Genomic DNA, 16,527 nt, shown 5'->3' on the forward strand with positions numbered 1-16,527 from the left:
CACCGTTAAGGGATTATTACTGTAGGTGCATTGTGATTGGCTGATTTTTTTTGTTGGCACGAATACATTTTCATTCTTAGGAGCTGCAGATTGGGAGGATGTATGTTCCTACGAATTTGTTTGTACTTTTGACCAAAATTAGGGATTTCTTCCAAATTTGCAAAAAGCTAGGAATTTTGGTCCCATAGTGTTGGCTAGTGAACGGAGAAAAAACTACACTCCTCTTTCCCTACAACCAGAACCTAATTCTGGGATTATCTAAACATTCAACAACAACAACTTGCATTTCTATATCGCCTTTAACGTCCCAAGGTGCTTCACAGAAATGTAATCAGACAAAAATGGACATGGAGCCATAGGAGATATTAGGAAGGGTTGGTCAGAGAGGTGGGATTTAAAGAGGGTCTTAAAGGAGGAGAGAGGAGGTAGAGAGGCAGAGAGGTTTAGGGAGGGGATTCCAGAGTGTGGGGCCAAGACAGCTGAGGGCTAGAACAGACCATGAGGCCCCTGAAGCTCACCTCCATCCACTAGATGGTGTAAACTTGCACACGTTCCTTCCGCTAGTAATGATGACTCCTGGGAGAGGCGAAAAAACAAGAGAAAAAAGCATGTGGCCAATTCAGGAAAAGTTCTGGACAATTCCTCTCTAAAACGCCAAGGCAATCGAGCGAGCTCCAGAATTGCCCATGACGTATCCCATTCTGAACAAACTACTTCTCACTATGACTGGCAATATCTTCTCATGAGTTCCGCAGAAACATTGCAACAACACAGTCTAAAAAGAGAGAACACTGATTGCTGGGAGTGATTCGAAGATTAATTGGACTGTCCAGGTCTAGCAAGGTTGTGAAACAGGAGGGCAGAGTGAATGTGGTTTACAAGAGTCATCTAAAAGCAGAGAATCACACTATGGTTTAAAGTTTCCCAATTGGATCTCAGCAAGTCAGGCAGCATCTGTGGAGAAAGAAACAGAGTTAATGTTTCAGGTCAGAACGAGAGGTCATCGACCTGAAATGTTAACTCTGTCTCTCTTTCCACTGAGTGTTTCCAGCATTTTCTGTTTTTATTTCAGATTTCCAGTATCCGCAGTATTTTGCTTTTGTCCCAATTAGATCTTTCCTTTTTGTTTCTGTTAGCTGCTATCTGTGCATTTGATGGCCCCAGTTGGCCATGAACTTGATCCAGTACAGTTAATGATTGCTATTCCATAGAGCAGCTTTAATGGCTGGAATTCTAAATTCAGTTTACATTACAAGGTAGTATTTAAAGTTAGCCAAGATTGTGAATTAAGTAGTTTTTAGATATATATATATATGTATGTGTGTGTGATTATCTGTGCTCTTCAATGATGTGACTATCAATGTTAAGGAATGGATTAAAATTTCACCTTTGACCCCTAGCACTAACTACATGCAGAGTAAAAGCATTTAAAAAAATTCATTCTCGAGACGTGGGCGTCGCTAGCAAGGCCGGCATTTATTGCCGAGCCCTAGTTGCTCTTGAGAAGATGGTGGTGGGCCTTCTTCTTGAACCGCTGCAGTCCGTGTGGTGAAGGTTCTCCCACAGTGCTGTTAGGTGGGGAGTTCCAGGATTGTGACCCAGCGACGATGAAGGAACGGCGATATATGTCTAAGTCGGGACGATGTGTGATTTGGAGGGGAACTTGGAGGTGGTGGTGTTCCCGTGCACCTGCTGCCCTTGTCCGTCTAGGTGTTGGAGGTCCCGAGTTTGGTTTGGTGCTGCTGAGGAAGCAACTTCCTCTACTCTGCTCCATCTTAAGGGGTCTTAAAGACCATCTGAAAACAACACTCCAGCTGCACAAAATTTAACACGTTCCAATTCCCATGCCTCAGGGTCTGAATGTGATTGCTAGATTAGTGAAAATTTGTGTGCAATTTGGTCCAGTGCATTGATTGATGTCCATTGAAACTACTCAACTCATTTCACATTGGAACTCACGGATTGGGCTGACTTTGAACCCGGGAGTCCAGAGGAGAAAGGACCCTGTGCACCTGCTGGATGCAGTCCTTAATAACCCTCCCTATTGGGAAAGGTTCACTGGTGCGTCTTCGACATTCTGCTCCTGAGGCATCATTTATTTTTTTCCAACTGATTTTTCTCCTCAGTACTTTTGGCTGCTGCTTGTGTGCAGGGCGTTTGTTGGCATCGGGGAAGCCAGTTACTCTACGATTGCACCCACCATCATTGCAGACCTCTTTGTAGATGATAAAAGGACATGGATGCTCTCCATCTTCTACATTGCGATCCCTGTGGGAAGGTATGTGCATCAATGATGGTTTTGCCCTCTTTCTATGCTTTGTAACATTGATGAAATTATGGGATGGATAGGAACTGGGTATGTTGGTCCCTTTGGGAATAACTCTGTCGGCTTGGAGACCAGAGAACTTTCTGGAGTGTGCCCACTGCAAACCTCCACTTCTGACCCAGAAGGAGTAACCGGAGGCGATGAGGGTGGGGAGAGGGAGCGGGGAGTCTCCCCTAATGTGAATGTTGCTGGCGGGCACCTGTACCATCACAGGTGCCCACCAGAGCAGGTGGGTCACTCGTTCTTCAGTTGGCAGCCCCGGTCCAGCGGCAATCACCCCCTCTCCCCCTTTGCAAGGGGGCTGTTCGCACAGTTATTCACATCAGGTTTCCTTCAATTAAACAAGAACTAATATAGGTTACATTAAGTCGGAACTGATCATTACAGCTTGGAGATTTTGAGTTGGCCGGACAAGGCTCTATAATAAAGTGAACTTTGCTGCTTTCACTGATGGATTATTAGCAAAGTTAAGCTTGTCTTATTTGTTCTATTGCAGTGGCCTGGGTTACATTCTTGGGTCCAGTGTAACAAAACTGACTGGTGATTGGCACTGGGCGATGAGGGTAAGACCAACTGTTGTATAATAAGACACAGACCCGTTAACTGTTGTGGGGTAATCGTTCTGGGAGAGTTCTATCGCTACTCACAGTGCAATGCTGCAAAATAACCCCGACAAAAGGGAGAAATCTTACAATCAGACCCACATCCTCTTGCAGATGATGCAGAGGCTCACGAGTGAGGAGGGAAAAGTTGAAGTGGAAACTCAATGGGGGCAACTTTGATTTTATGCGATAGTGCAAAGCGGGTGATAGCGGAATGGCAACCTATATCCCCATTGTTATTTCCACTGAAGTCAATTGAAATAGAAATCGGGAGAGATGTAAAACGAGCTTCTGATTTGCTATCTCCAGCTTTACACTATCGAACAGCTCTCTCAGGTTCAGTGTCACCGGACTCTACTGTAAGTGGACCCTGTGTCCCCTACAATGGGAGTGCACTTCTACTGCCCAATATCTAATCATGCAATAATGTGACCCAGGGGCCATAATAATGAAACCCCTGGTTATGTGAATTGGATACTGTAATCTCACAAATGTCCCCACATACAGGTAGAGAGTAGAAGTTTTACCAGCCTTCTGGTCAGCAAATGAGTGAAGAATCACAGCCCATCCAGGTGTTGTAAACAGTTAACACTGAGCTGTTAATCAATGGTTTTGTCTAATCCTAACACAGGCAGACGTGTCAAATACCACAGGTAGCCACTAGCATGCTTTTGTGTAGGTGTCATGGAGTGTGCTGTATGTTGCCTGAGTAACGTACCTCTGTCTCACACATTGACTTCTCAAAGGTGAGACTATGCGCAAAATTTTCCACCCACCCATCCCCACAGTGGGGTTTTTTGTGTCGCAGGTGGCTTTTCCTGAGAATAATTCCCGGACCTGGGCACCAACCTCGGCATTCCTGAGGTATTAGAAAATACACTGAGGTTCGATTTCTCTTTTAGGTTTGTGGAGCAGCAGGATCAGTATCCAAGACCAGAGAGGATGCTGATTACTGATCATTTAATGAGAGCTGTCAAGTCTCCATCTGGGCTGTACCAAGTCTCTAAAGGAGACTGAAAATTTGAGACCGCTCTTTGGAATACTTTTAACAATATTTAACTATCGGGGATTATTTTAGACTGAAAGTACTCTCACAGGAGCATTTTTCTCCTTCCGTAAATGTAGAAAAATAAATACTGACGCCGGTTTCTGATTATACTTTAAATATTTAAATTAGCGACACGCCCGATTTGCTCGATTCCACAGGTGACCCCGTGTGTCGGACTCCTCGTCTTTTTCTTCCTCATCTTCCTGGTCCCGAATCCACCCCGAGGAGCCTCAGAGGATCACAAGGCTTCACCCCAGAGCAGGACCTCCTGGCTGCAGGACCTCAAATATCTGATGACGAAGTAGGTCATGGTGGTCTGCTTTATCCATGAGTGAAATCGGAAAAGTGACATGAACTGACCTGTCGCTAATAATCGATCAGGGTTCAGCCAACTCCACCTGTCATGTGGCATCTAGCCCAGTGCCGAACGTGGAACCATAGAATATTCCAGAAACCGGCTATTCAGCCCCTCAAGTCTGTGCTGATGCTGTTCTCCACATGAGCCACCGAGCCCAATCCCACTCTCCTGCTCACTCCCCATACCCTTTAATACGATTCTTTATAATCCCACGCTCCTTTAATACTCCCCTTTTTAATCCCACTCTCCTTTATTACTCCTCTTAATCCCGCTCCTTTAATACTCCTCTTAATCCCACTCTCCTTTATTACTCCTCTTAATCCCGCTCCTTTAATACTCCCCTTTTTAATCCCACTCTCCTTTATTACTCCTCTTAATCCCGCTCCTTTAATACTCCCCTTTTTAATCCCATGCTCCTTTAATACTCCTCTTAATCCCACTCCTTTAATACTCCTCTTTTAATCCCACTCTCCTTTAATACTCCTCTTAATCCTACTCCTTTAATACTCCCCTTTTTAATCCCACTCTCCTTTATTACTCTTAATCCCACTCCTTTAATACTCCTCTTAATCCCACTCCTTTAATACTCCTCTTTTAATCCCACTCTCCTTTAATACTCCTCTTAATCCCACTCCTTTTATACTCTTCTTTTTAATCCCACTCTCCTTTATTACTCCTCTTAATCCCACTCCTTTAATACTCCTCTTTTAATCCCACTCTCCTTTAATACTCCTCTTACTCCCACTCCTTTAATACTCCCCTTTTTAATCCCACTCCTTTAATACTCCCCTTTTTAATCCCACTCTCCTTTAATACTCCCCTTTTTAATCCCACTCTCCTTTATTACTTCTCTTAATCCCACTCCTTTATTACTCCTCTTAATCCCACTCCTTTAATACTCCTCTTTTAATCCCACTCTCCTTTATTACTCCTCTTAATCCCACTCCTTTAATACTCCCCTTTTTAATCCCACTCTCCTTTATTACTTCTCTTAATCCCACTCCTTTATTACTCCTCTTAATCCCACTCCTTTATTACTCCTCTTTTAATCCCACTCTCCTTTAATACTCCTCTTACTCCCACTCCTTTAATACTCCCCTTTTTACTCCCACTCCTTTAATACTCCCCTTTTTAATCCCACTCCTTTAATACTCCCCTTTTTAATCCCACTCTCCTTTAATACTCCTCTTACTCCCACTCCTTTAATACTCCCCTTTTTAATCCCACTCTCCTTTATTACTTCTCTTAATCCCACTCCTTTATTACTCCTCTTAATCCCACTCCTTTATTACTCCTCTTTTAATCCCACTCTCCTTTAATACTCCTCTTACTCCCACTCCTTTAATACTCCCCTTTTTAATCCCACTCCTTTAATACTCCCCTTTTTAATCCCACTCCTTTAACACTCCCCTTTTAATCCCACTCTCCTTTATTACTCCTCTTAATCCCACTCCTTAATACTCCCCTTTTTAATCCCACTCCTTTAATACTTCTCTTTCTAATCCCACTTTCCTGCTTGCTCCCCGTACCTTTTAATATTCCTCTTTTTCAAGCAACTATCTCATTCCCTTTTAAAAATACTTAAGGACACTGCTTCAACAGTTTGTGGCAGAGTATTGCACAATCTAGTCACCCTTTGTGTAAAGACATTATCTAGTCTCCCCTTTAGTTTTTGTGATTATTATCTTACATTTGTGCCCTCTCATTATTATCTCACCAGTGGAAACAATCTCTCACTATTTACCTTATAATAACCCTTCATAATCTTGAAGACCGCCATCAGGTCACTTCCTTAACCTTCTCAGCTCCAGTGAAAAGCCCTAACTTCTCAAGTCTCTCTTCGTAACTGTAACCCCTCATCCCTGGTAACATCCCAGTGAATCTACACTGACCCTCTCCCATTTCCTTCCTATAATGGGATGCCCAAAACTGCACACAATACTCCAACTGTAGCCTAACCAAGGTCCAGTACAGGTTCAGCATTACTTCCTTGCCTCTGTATTCTACAGCTCTAGATACAAAACCAAGGATTCCATTCTCCTTTTTTATGGCCTTATCCATTTGCACTGACCTGTGTATCTGCACAGCAAGGACCCTCTGCTCATCTACTCAATTAAAATTCTGGTAATTTACGATCAACGTCCTTCCCTTATTCTTACTTTCAAAATGTATTACTTTATATTATTTCTTAATTGAACTTCACCTGCCACCTGTCTGCCCACCTTGCCAGCATAACCCTGTTCTGTAGTCAGTTCTGTTACATATTGCCTCCCTCTGATCTCCTTACTAGCTGTGGAGGCCAACTAAAATCTGCCTGCCTTTTATTTCAGTTTGTTCGATTTGACTCCACTCAAAGAACGCTTCTCAAATTTGCCCCATTTTATACTCGACAGGTTGTCACAGCTCCTTAGAAATTAGTAACTGCCGGCCTCATTCAAACAATAACATACATAAGAACATAAGAAATAGGAGCAGGAGTAGGCCATACGGCCCCTCTAACCTGCTCCACCATTCAATAAGATCATGGCTGATCTTCTACCTCAACTCCACTTTCCCGCCCGATCCCATATCCCTTGATTCCCTTAGTGTCCAAATATCCATCGATCTCAGTCTTGAATATACTCAATGGCTGAGCATCCACAGCCCTCTGGGGTAGAGAATTCCAAAGATTCACAACCCTGAGTGAAGAAATCTTTCCTCATCTCGGTCCTAAATGGCCGACCTCTTATCCTGAGACTATGACCTCTAGTTCTAGACCCTCCAACCAGGAGAAACAGCCTCTCAGCATCTACACTATCAAGCCCTCTAAGAATTTTATACGTTTCAATGAGATCACCTCTCATTCTTCTAAACTCCAGAGACTATAGGCCTATTTTACTCAATCTCTCCTCATAGGACAATCCTCTCATCCCAGGAATCAATCTAGTGAACCTTTGTTGCATCCCCTCTAAGGCAAGTATATCCTTCCTTAGGTAAGGAGTCCAAAACTGCACACAGTACTCCAGGTGTGGTCTCACCAGAGCCCTATATAATTGCAGCAAGACCTCCTTACTCTTATACTCCAACCCCCTTGCAATAAAGGCTAACATACCATTTGCTTTCCTAATGCTCCAGAACTAGCTGCGCCTCTAGCCAAACTATTCCAGTACAACTAAACACTGGCATCTACCCGACAATGTGGAAAATTGCCCAGGTATGTCCTGTCCACAAAAAGCAGGACAAATCCAATCCGGCCAATTAACGCATCAGTCTACTCTCAATCATCAGCAAAGCGATGGAAGGTGTCATCGACAGTGCTACCAAGCGGCACTTACTCACCAATAACCTGCTCACCGATGCTCAGTTTGGGTTCCGCCAGGACCACTCGGCTCCAGACCTCATTACAGCCTTGGTCCAAACATGGACAAAAGAGCTGAATTCCAGAGGTGAGGTGAGAGTGACTGCCCTTGACATCAAGGCAGCATTTGACCGAGTGTGGCACCAAGGAGCCCTAGTAAAATTGAAGTCAATGGGAATCAGGGGGAAAACTCTCCAGTGGCTGGAGTCACACCTAGCACAAAGGAAGATGGTAGTGGTTGTTGGAGGCCAATCATCTCAGCCCCAGGACATTGCTGCAGGAGTTCCTCAGGGCAGTGTCCTAGGCCCAACCATCTACAGCTGCTTCATCAATGACCTTCCCTCCATCATAAGGTCAGAAATGGGGATGTTCACTGATGATTGCACAGTGTTCAGTTCCATTCGCAACCCCTCAGATAATGAAGCAGTCAGTGCCCACATGCAGCAAGACCTGGACAACATCCAGGCTTGGGCTGCTAAGTGGCAAGTAACATTTGCGCCAGACAAGTGCCAGGCAATGACCATCTCCAACAAGAGAGAGTCTAACCACCTCCCCTAGACATTCAGTGGCATTACCATTGCCGAATCCCCACCATCAACATCCTGGGGGTCACCATTGACCAGAAACTTAACTGGACCATCCATATAAATACTGTGGCTACAAGAGCAGGTCAGAGGCTGGTTGTTCTGTGGCGAGTGACTCACCTCCTGACTCCCCAAAGCCTTTCCACAATCTACAAGGCACAAGTCAGGAGTGTGATGGAATACTTTCCACTTGCCTGGATGAGAGCAGGTCCAACAACACTCAAGAAGCTCGACATCATCTAGGAGAAAGCAACCCACTTGATTGACACACCATCCACCACCCTAAACATTCACTCCCTTCAACATTGGCGCACTGTGGCTGCAGTGTGTACCATCCACAGGATGCACTGCAGCAACTTGCCAAGGCTTCTTCGACAGCACCTCCCAAACCTGCAACCTCTACCACCTAGAAGGACAAGGGCAGCAGGCACACGGGAACAACACCACCTGCACTTTCCCCTCCAAGTCACACACCATCCCGACTTGGAAATATATCGCCGGTCAAAATCCTGGAACTCCCTACCTAACAGCACTGTGAGTAATTAGGGATGGGCAATAAATGCTGGCCTTGCCAGCGACATCCACATCCCATGAAAGAATTTAAAAAAATTGCTTGCTGTACCTGCATGTTAACTTTCTGTTATTCATGTGCAAGGACACCCAAATTCCTCTGAACACCAACATTTCTTAGTTTCTCACCATTTAAAAAATATTCTGTTTTTCTATTCTTCCTATCAAAGTGGATAACCTCACATTTCCCTACATTATGCTCCATCCCTTTGCAGCCTCTTTGCATCCTCCTCACAGCTTACTTTCTCACCTAGCTTTGTATCGTCAGCAAAATTGGATATTTTAGACCCTTCGTCTAAGTTATTAAGCACTGATCCTTGCGGCACCCCACTAGTTACAGCCTGCCAACCTGAAAATGACCCGTTTATTCCTATTCTGTTTTCTGTCCATTAACCAATCCTCTATTCATGCTAATATATTACCCACAATCCCATGAGCCCTAATCTTGTGTAACAACCTTTTGTGTGGCACCTTATCGAATCCCTTTTGAAAATCCAAATATACTACATCCATTGGTTCCCCTTTATCTACCCTGTTAGTTACACCCTCAAAAAACTCTATTAGATTTGCCAAACACGATTTCCCTTTCATAAAACCATGTTGACTGTGCCTAATCATATTATGATTTTCTAAGTATCCTGTTACTACGTCCTTAATAATGGATTCCAGCATTTTCCTGACGACCGAGGTCAGGCTCATTGGCCTACAGTTCTCTGTTTTCTCTCTCCCTCCTTTCTTGAATAGTGGGGTTACATTTGCTACTTTCCAATCCACTGGGACCGTTCTAGAATCTAGGGAATTTTGGAAGATCAAAACCAATGCATCCACTATCTCTACAGCCACCTCTTTTAGAACCGTAGGATGTAGGCCATCAGGTCCAGGGGATTTGTCGGCTTTTAGTACCATTAATTTCTCCAGTACTTTTTTTTTACTAATATTAATTACTTTAGGTTCCTCACTCTCATTAGACCCTTAATTCCCCACTATTTCCAGTATGATTTTTGTGTCTTCTATTGTGAAGACGGATACAAAATATTTGTTTAACGTTTCTGCCATTTTCTTATTCCCCATTATAATTTCTCCTGTCTCTGCCTTTAAAGGACCAACGTTTACTTTCACTAATCTCTTCCTTTTTACGTACTTGTAGAAGCTCTTACAATCTGTTTCTATATTTCTTGCTCTCATATTCTATTTTCTCCCTCTTTATCAATTTCTTGGTCATCCTTTGCTTGTTTCTAAAACCCTCCCAATCCTCAGGCTTACTACTCTTTTTGGCAACATTATAAACCTCTTCTTTTAATCTAATATCATCCTTAACTTCTCTAGTTGGGCCATTTTTCCCGTGGAGTTTTTATTCCTCAAGGGAATGTATATTTGTTGAGAATTATGAATTATTTCTTTAAATGTTCGCTATTGCTTATCTACTGTCATATCTTTTAATCTAATTTCTGAATTTTTTTTTATTCGTTCATGGGATGTGGGCATCGCTGGCAAGGCCGGCATTTATTGCCCATCCCTAATTGCCCTTGAGAAGGTGGTGGTGAGCCGCCTTCTCCTTGAACCGCTGCAGTCCGTGTGGTGAAGGTTCTCCCACGGTGCTGTTAGGAAGGGAGTTCCAGGATTTTGACCCAGCGACGATGAAGGAACGGCGATATATTTCCAAGTCGGGATGGTGTGTGACTTGGAGGGGAACGTGCAGGTGGTGTTGTTCCCATGTCCCTGCTGCTCTTGTTCTTCTAGGTGGCAGAGGTCACGGGTTTGGAATCTATTTTAGCCAACTCGCCCCTCAAACCGATGTAATTGGCTTTATTTAAATTTAAGACCCTAGTTTGGTACTTAACTACATCACTCTCAAACTCAATATGGAATTCTATCATATTATGATCACTCTTGCCAGAGGATCCTTAACCATAAGATTACTAATTAACCCTGTCTCATTACACAATACTAGATCTAGAATAGCCTGTTCCCTGGTTGGTTCTCGGACATATTGTTCTAGAAAACTGTCTTGAATGCATTCCATGAACTCATCCTCCAAACTACTTTTGCCAATTTGATTTGCCCAGTCTACATGAAGATTAAAGATCCCCACGATTATTGCATTACCTTGTTACAAGCTCCTCTAATTTCCTGATTTATACACTGCCCAACATTATAACGACTGTTAGGGGGCCTAATAACTGCTCCCAACAGTGAACCAGTCATAAAGTCTGTATAAGTTTGAATTTGTGTGTTTGACTTAGTCTTAAGCCTGTTCCCAGGGAGACAACAATAACAAACCTCACAACATGTGTAATGATACTGGCTGAGCCTGTGTAGATGGCTTTTTAAATTCTCATGTACAATGTCTAATTTAAAGGGACAGCTACCAGACCAAAACAAGACAGAGCCACCTGTACATCATGTTTGTTGCAAATTCCACTCACCACATTTTTCCAGTCTGAGAAACTGCCTTTTATCCCTACCTTTGCTCCAACTGTGTCTCCATCCATGTGACCACATTTCTCTTAATTCCATGAGCTGCCATATCACTTGTATGGTTCCTTATCAAATGTTTTTTGAAAATCCATATAAAGCACATCCACTGCATTCCCTTTATTTATTCTCTCTGTTTCTTCAAAAAATTCTGTAAGATCGGTCAAGTATGACCTTTAGAAATCTAATGTTGATTGGCCCTGATAAGCTCCAACTGCTCAGTATTTTTATCTTGTATTACAGAGTCTATTAGTTTACCAATAACCGAAGGGAAGCTATAATTTCCTAGCTTAAACCTCGAACGAGTAGCTTCTTGGCAGCATCTGACACGGAGAGCTCTCGTTCCCAGTTTTAAAGGGATCTTTTGCAAGGATGAGTATAAACCCAGGCCACAGGCACTGCAGTTAGGGGCACGCTGATCTGAGCTGAGAAAGATCACTGCAGAGACGGGCCCAAACCGAGGCTGAAGTTTCAGAGTTGGGAGGACTATAGGCACAAATGAAGACTAGATGCCAGCCGTGGCTCAGTGGTAGTGACTCTGAGTCTAAGAAGGTTAAGGGTTTAAGTCCCACTCCAGAGACTTGAGCATAAAATCTAAGCTGATGCTTTGGTGCGGCACTGTCGCAGTTGCCATCTTTTGGATGAGACGTCAAACAAAGGCCCCGTCTGTCCTCTCAGGTGGAACTAAAAGATCCCATGGCACTCTTCGAAGAAAAGCAGGGAGTTCTCCCCAGTGTCCTGACCAATATTTATACCTCAACAAACACCTGAAACAGACGATGTGGTCATTTATTTAATTGTTGTTTATGGGATCTTGCTTCTCTAATTCCTATGTTGCAACACTTCAAAAGTACTTCATTGGCTATAAAGCACTTTGAGACTGGAGTGAGATTTGAACTCACAACCTTCTGACTTAGAGGTCAGAGCACTACCACTGAGCCACAGCTGACATTTAATTAGTCAGCTATAAAGCTCCAAAACAGTCAAGTTATTCAATTCCAACAACTACACAGACAGAATCTGTGAAAAATAACAGACAGCAGGTAAAGGGAAAGTAAAGATTTGCTGCAACCAGAACTCAGCTTTTAGCAGGAAGGTTTCAATAGTGGACACAGAGACAGCTGTCGATTTATTCTCCCCATTATTTATCTCCCCTCTACTTCTGAAACCATTGATTGTTGTTGGGGCAAAGTACCACGAACCCTGGCTGTCCTCTGGCCCCCTACTCAAGTGACCAGTCTTCAGGTGTGAATCTGGACAACAGGCTATTTGATCACGGGCATCGCAGAGGAGCCTGGTCCTATCCTCGCCAGATGTTCACACACACATAGATACTCACACACACATACTCACACTTACACACATACTCACACACATACTCACACTTACACACATACTCACACACATACTCACACTTACACACATACTCACACTTACACACACATACTCATACACATACACTTACACACACATGCTCACATTTACACACATACATACTCACACTTACACACACTTACACAGACACATACTCACACTCACACACATACTCACACTTACACACGTACTCATACACATACACTTACACACACATGCTCACATTTACACACATACATACTCACACTTACACACACATACTCATAGACACATACTCATACTTAAACACATACACACTCACACTTACATGCACATACACATACTCACACTTACACACACATATTCACACTTACACACACATACACACGACTTGCAGTGGCGGGGTGGGGGGGGTTAAGGCTCCTGCTTTCTCCTATCCCTAACCTAAGGCACTGAGGCCAATTGTCACATCCCAATCAGATGACTGATTTGGAGATGAGCTAAAGGTGGAGCTTCCGTTCCCTGCACGGATTCAGTGGAGTAGATTTTCCCCTTCACTGCCCGGGTGTTTAAACATCCACTGGGCTCAGCCCAGAGAGGGAAACCTGACGGGAGAATCGCAGGCGGGCGACAGAACTCAATGGGGTTTCTTTGAAGAAAGGAAATCCCAGCAGGTTCTGTACAGAGTGTGCACTCAGCCCGGGAGACACTCGGCGTCTAGACGGTGAAGACAAACATCTGCCCCAAACTTTGGTCGAGCAGTTGCAATATAAACTATGGCCAGCAGAGGGCACACGTCAGCTGGAATTTGTAATCTTAAATATTGCACTTTGCTCCTTTCTTCTGTTCAACGCATTTAGTTTCTTCTCCCATTTTAATCCTTTTACCTCCACCTCCTCATTTACATCCTGACTCCACCACGCGTGATCAACAGAGGAGGAGCAGGCCCACTCCTAGGCCTTGACAGTGAAAAGAAAGAAAGATTTGCATTTATATAGCACCTTTCACAATCTCAGGATGTCTCAAAGTGCTTCACTGTCATTGAAATACTTTTGAAGTGTAATCACTGTTGTAATATAGGAAATGCAGCAGCCAATTTGCGCACAGCAAGATCCCACAAACTGCAATGAGATAATGACCAATAATCTGTTTGAGATGTTGGTTGAGGGGTAAATATTGGCCAGGACACCGGGGAGAACTCCCCTGCGGGACCTTTCACATCCACAGGCTTCGGTTTAATGTCTCATCCAAAAGACGGCACCTCTGACAACGCGGCACTCCCTTGGTACTGCACTGGGAGCATCAGCCTAGATTATGTGCTCAAGTTTCTGGAGTGGGACTTGAACTCACGACGGTCTGACTCTAAGAGGTGAGAGTGCTCCCACTGAGCCACAGCTGACAATAAACCCACCCACAGACCAGGATCATTGTGTGAAGGAATCACAGGACTAACCTCCTCCTCCATCGGTGTTGAGATTTGGTGCAGCATCAGATCCTCGGACAAACCCGGCCAATTTATAAACATCCCAGCTGCGTCAACTCGCTGTCCAATTATTGCAATTCCCAAACAAAGACCCCCGCAGACAGGAAAAATACTGGTTTCAGAGTGATATCAAATGTCCTGCGGGGTAATATCACCATCATTTCTATTTTAATCTAAAAGCTTAAGACAGAATTTTTTTTGAAAAGTGAAGTAAGGGATTAAAGCATCAGACAAGGGGAGATCAAGAAAGAAAGACTTGTATTTATAGAATGCCTTTCACGATCTCAGGACGCCCCAAAGAGCTTTACAGCCAATGCAGTCATTTTTTTTTGAAGTGTAGTCACTGTTGTAATAAAACTGTACCCCACTGAGAGTCAGTCCCTGTGGAACTGTACCCCAGTGAGAGTCAGTGTCTGTGGAACTGTACCCCAGTGAGAGTCAGTGCCTGTGGAACTGTACCCCAGTGAGAGCCTGCGACTGTGGAACTGTACCCCAGTGAGAGTCAGTGCCTGTGGAACTGTACCCCAGTGAGAGTCAGTGCCTGTGGAACTGTACCCCAGTGAGAGTCAGTGCCTGTGGAACTGTACCCCAGTGAGAGTCAGTGCCTGTGGAACTGTACCCCAGTGAGAGTCAGTGTCTGTGGAACTGTACCCCAGTGAGAGTCAGTGTCTGTGGAACTGTACCCCAGTGAGAGTCAGTGTCTGTGGAACTGTACCCCAGTGAGAGTCAGTCCCTGTGGAACTGTACCCCAGTGAGAGTCAGTGTGCGTGGAACTGTCCCCCAGTGAGAGACAGTGTCTGTGGAACTGTACCCCAATGAGAGTCAGTGTGCGTGGAACTGTACCCCAGTGAGAGTCAGTGTCTGTGGAACTGTACCCCAGTGAGAGTCAGTGCCTGTGGAACTGTACCCCAGTGAGAGTCAGTGCCTGTGGAACTGTATCCCAGTGAGAGACAGTGTCTGTGGAACTGTACCCCAGTGAGAGACAGTGTCTGTGGAACTGTACCCCTGTGAGAGTCAGTGTCTGTGGAACTGTACCCCAGTGAGAGACTGCGACTGTGGAACTGTCCCCCAGTGAGAGTCAGTGTCTGTGGAACTGTATCCCAATGAGAGTCTGTGTCTGTGGAACTGTACCCCAGTGAGAGACAGTGCCTGTGGAACTGTACCCCAGCGAGAGCCTGCGACTGTGGAACTGTACCCCAGTGAGAGTCAGTGTCTGTGGAACTGTACCCCATTGAGAGACAGTGCCTGTGGAACTGTACCCCAGCGAGAGCCTGCGACTGTGGAACTGTACCCCAGTGAGAGTCAGTGCCTGTGGAACTGTACCCCAGCGAGAGCCTGCGACTGTGGAACTGTACCCCAGTGAGAGTCAGTGCCTGTGGAACTGTACCCCAGTGAGAGTCAGTGCCTGTGGAACTGTACCCCAGTGAGAGTCAGTGCCTGTGGAACTGTACCCCAGTGAGAGTCAGTGTCTGTGGAACTGTACCCAAGTGAGGGACAGTGCCTGTGGAACTGTACCCCAGTGAGAATCAGTGCTTGTGGAACTGTACCCCAGTGAGAGACTGCGACTGTGGAACTGTCCCCCAGTGAGAGCCTGCGACTGTGGAACTGTACCCCAGTGAGAGTCAGTGCCTGTGGAACTGTACCCCAGCGAGAGCCTGCGACTGTGGAACTGTACCCCAGTGAGAGTCAGTGCCTGTGGAACTGTACCCCAGTGAGAGTCAGTGCCTGTGGAACTGTACCCCAGTGAGAGTCAGTGCCTGTGGAACTGTACCCCAGTGAGAGTCAGTGCCTGTGGAACTGTACCCCAGTGAGAGTCAGTGCCTGTGGAACTGTACCCCAGTGAGAGTCAGTGTCTGTGGAACTGTACCCAAGTGAGGGACAGTGCCTGTGGAACTGTACCCCAGTGAGAATCAGTGCTTGTGGAACTGTACCCCAGTGAGAGACTGCGACTGTGGAACTGTCCCCCAGTGAGAGTCAGTGCCTGTGGAACTGTACCCCAGTGAGAGTCAGTGTCTGTGGAACTGTATCCCAGTGAGAGTCTGTGTCTGTGGAACTGTACCCCAGTGAGAGACAGTGCCTGTGGAACTGTACCCCAGTGAGAGACAGTGCCTGTGGAACTGTACCCCAGTGAGAGTCAGTGCCTGTGGAACTGTACCCCAGTGAGAGTCAGTGCCTGTGGAACTGTACCCCAGTGAGCGTCAGTGCCTGTGGAACTGTAACCCAATGAGAGTTTGTGTCTGTGGAACTGTACCCCAGTGAGAGTCAGTGCCTGTGGAACTGTACCCCAGTGAGGGACAGGGCCTGTGGACCTGTACCCCAATGAGAGTTTGTGTCTGTGGAACTGTACCCCAGTGAAAGTCAGTGCCTGTGGATCTGTAACCCAGTGAGAGT

General features: G+C 45.1%; 1 protein-coding gene across 1 annotated transcript in view; it reads left to right on the forward strand.

Moving 5' to 3' along the window:
* LOC137344792 (protein spinster homolog 1-like) overlaps window positions 1-16,527 on the forward strand; it is a 105,412-nt gene that overhangs the window by 19,715 nt on the left and 69,170 nt on the right. Inside the window, exons 4-6 of the mRNA XM_068007948.1 lie at window positions 2,127-2,278; window positions 2,823-2,889; window positions 4,135-4,277. Of these exons, the coding sequence (XP_067864049.1) occupies window positions 2,127-2,278; window positions 2,823-2,889; window positions 4,135-4,277 (362 nt within the window). The remainder of the gene's footprint in view (window positions 1-2,126; window positions 2,279-2,822; window positions 2,890-4,134; window positions 4,278-16,527) is intronic.

The sequence above is a fragment of the Heptranchias perlo genome, chromosome 28 (assembly GCF_035084215.1).
Source record: "Heptranchias perlo isolate sHepPer1 chromosome 28, sHepPer1.hap1, whole genome shotgun sequence".
Classification (NCBI taxonomy): domain Eukaryota; kingdom Metazoa; phylum Chordata; class Chondrichthyes; order Hexanchiformes; family Hexanchidae; genus Heptranchias; species Heptranchias perlo.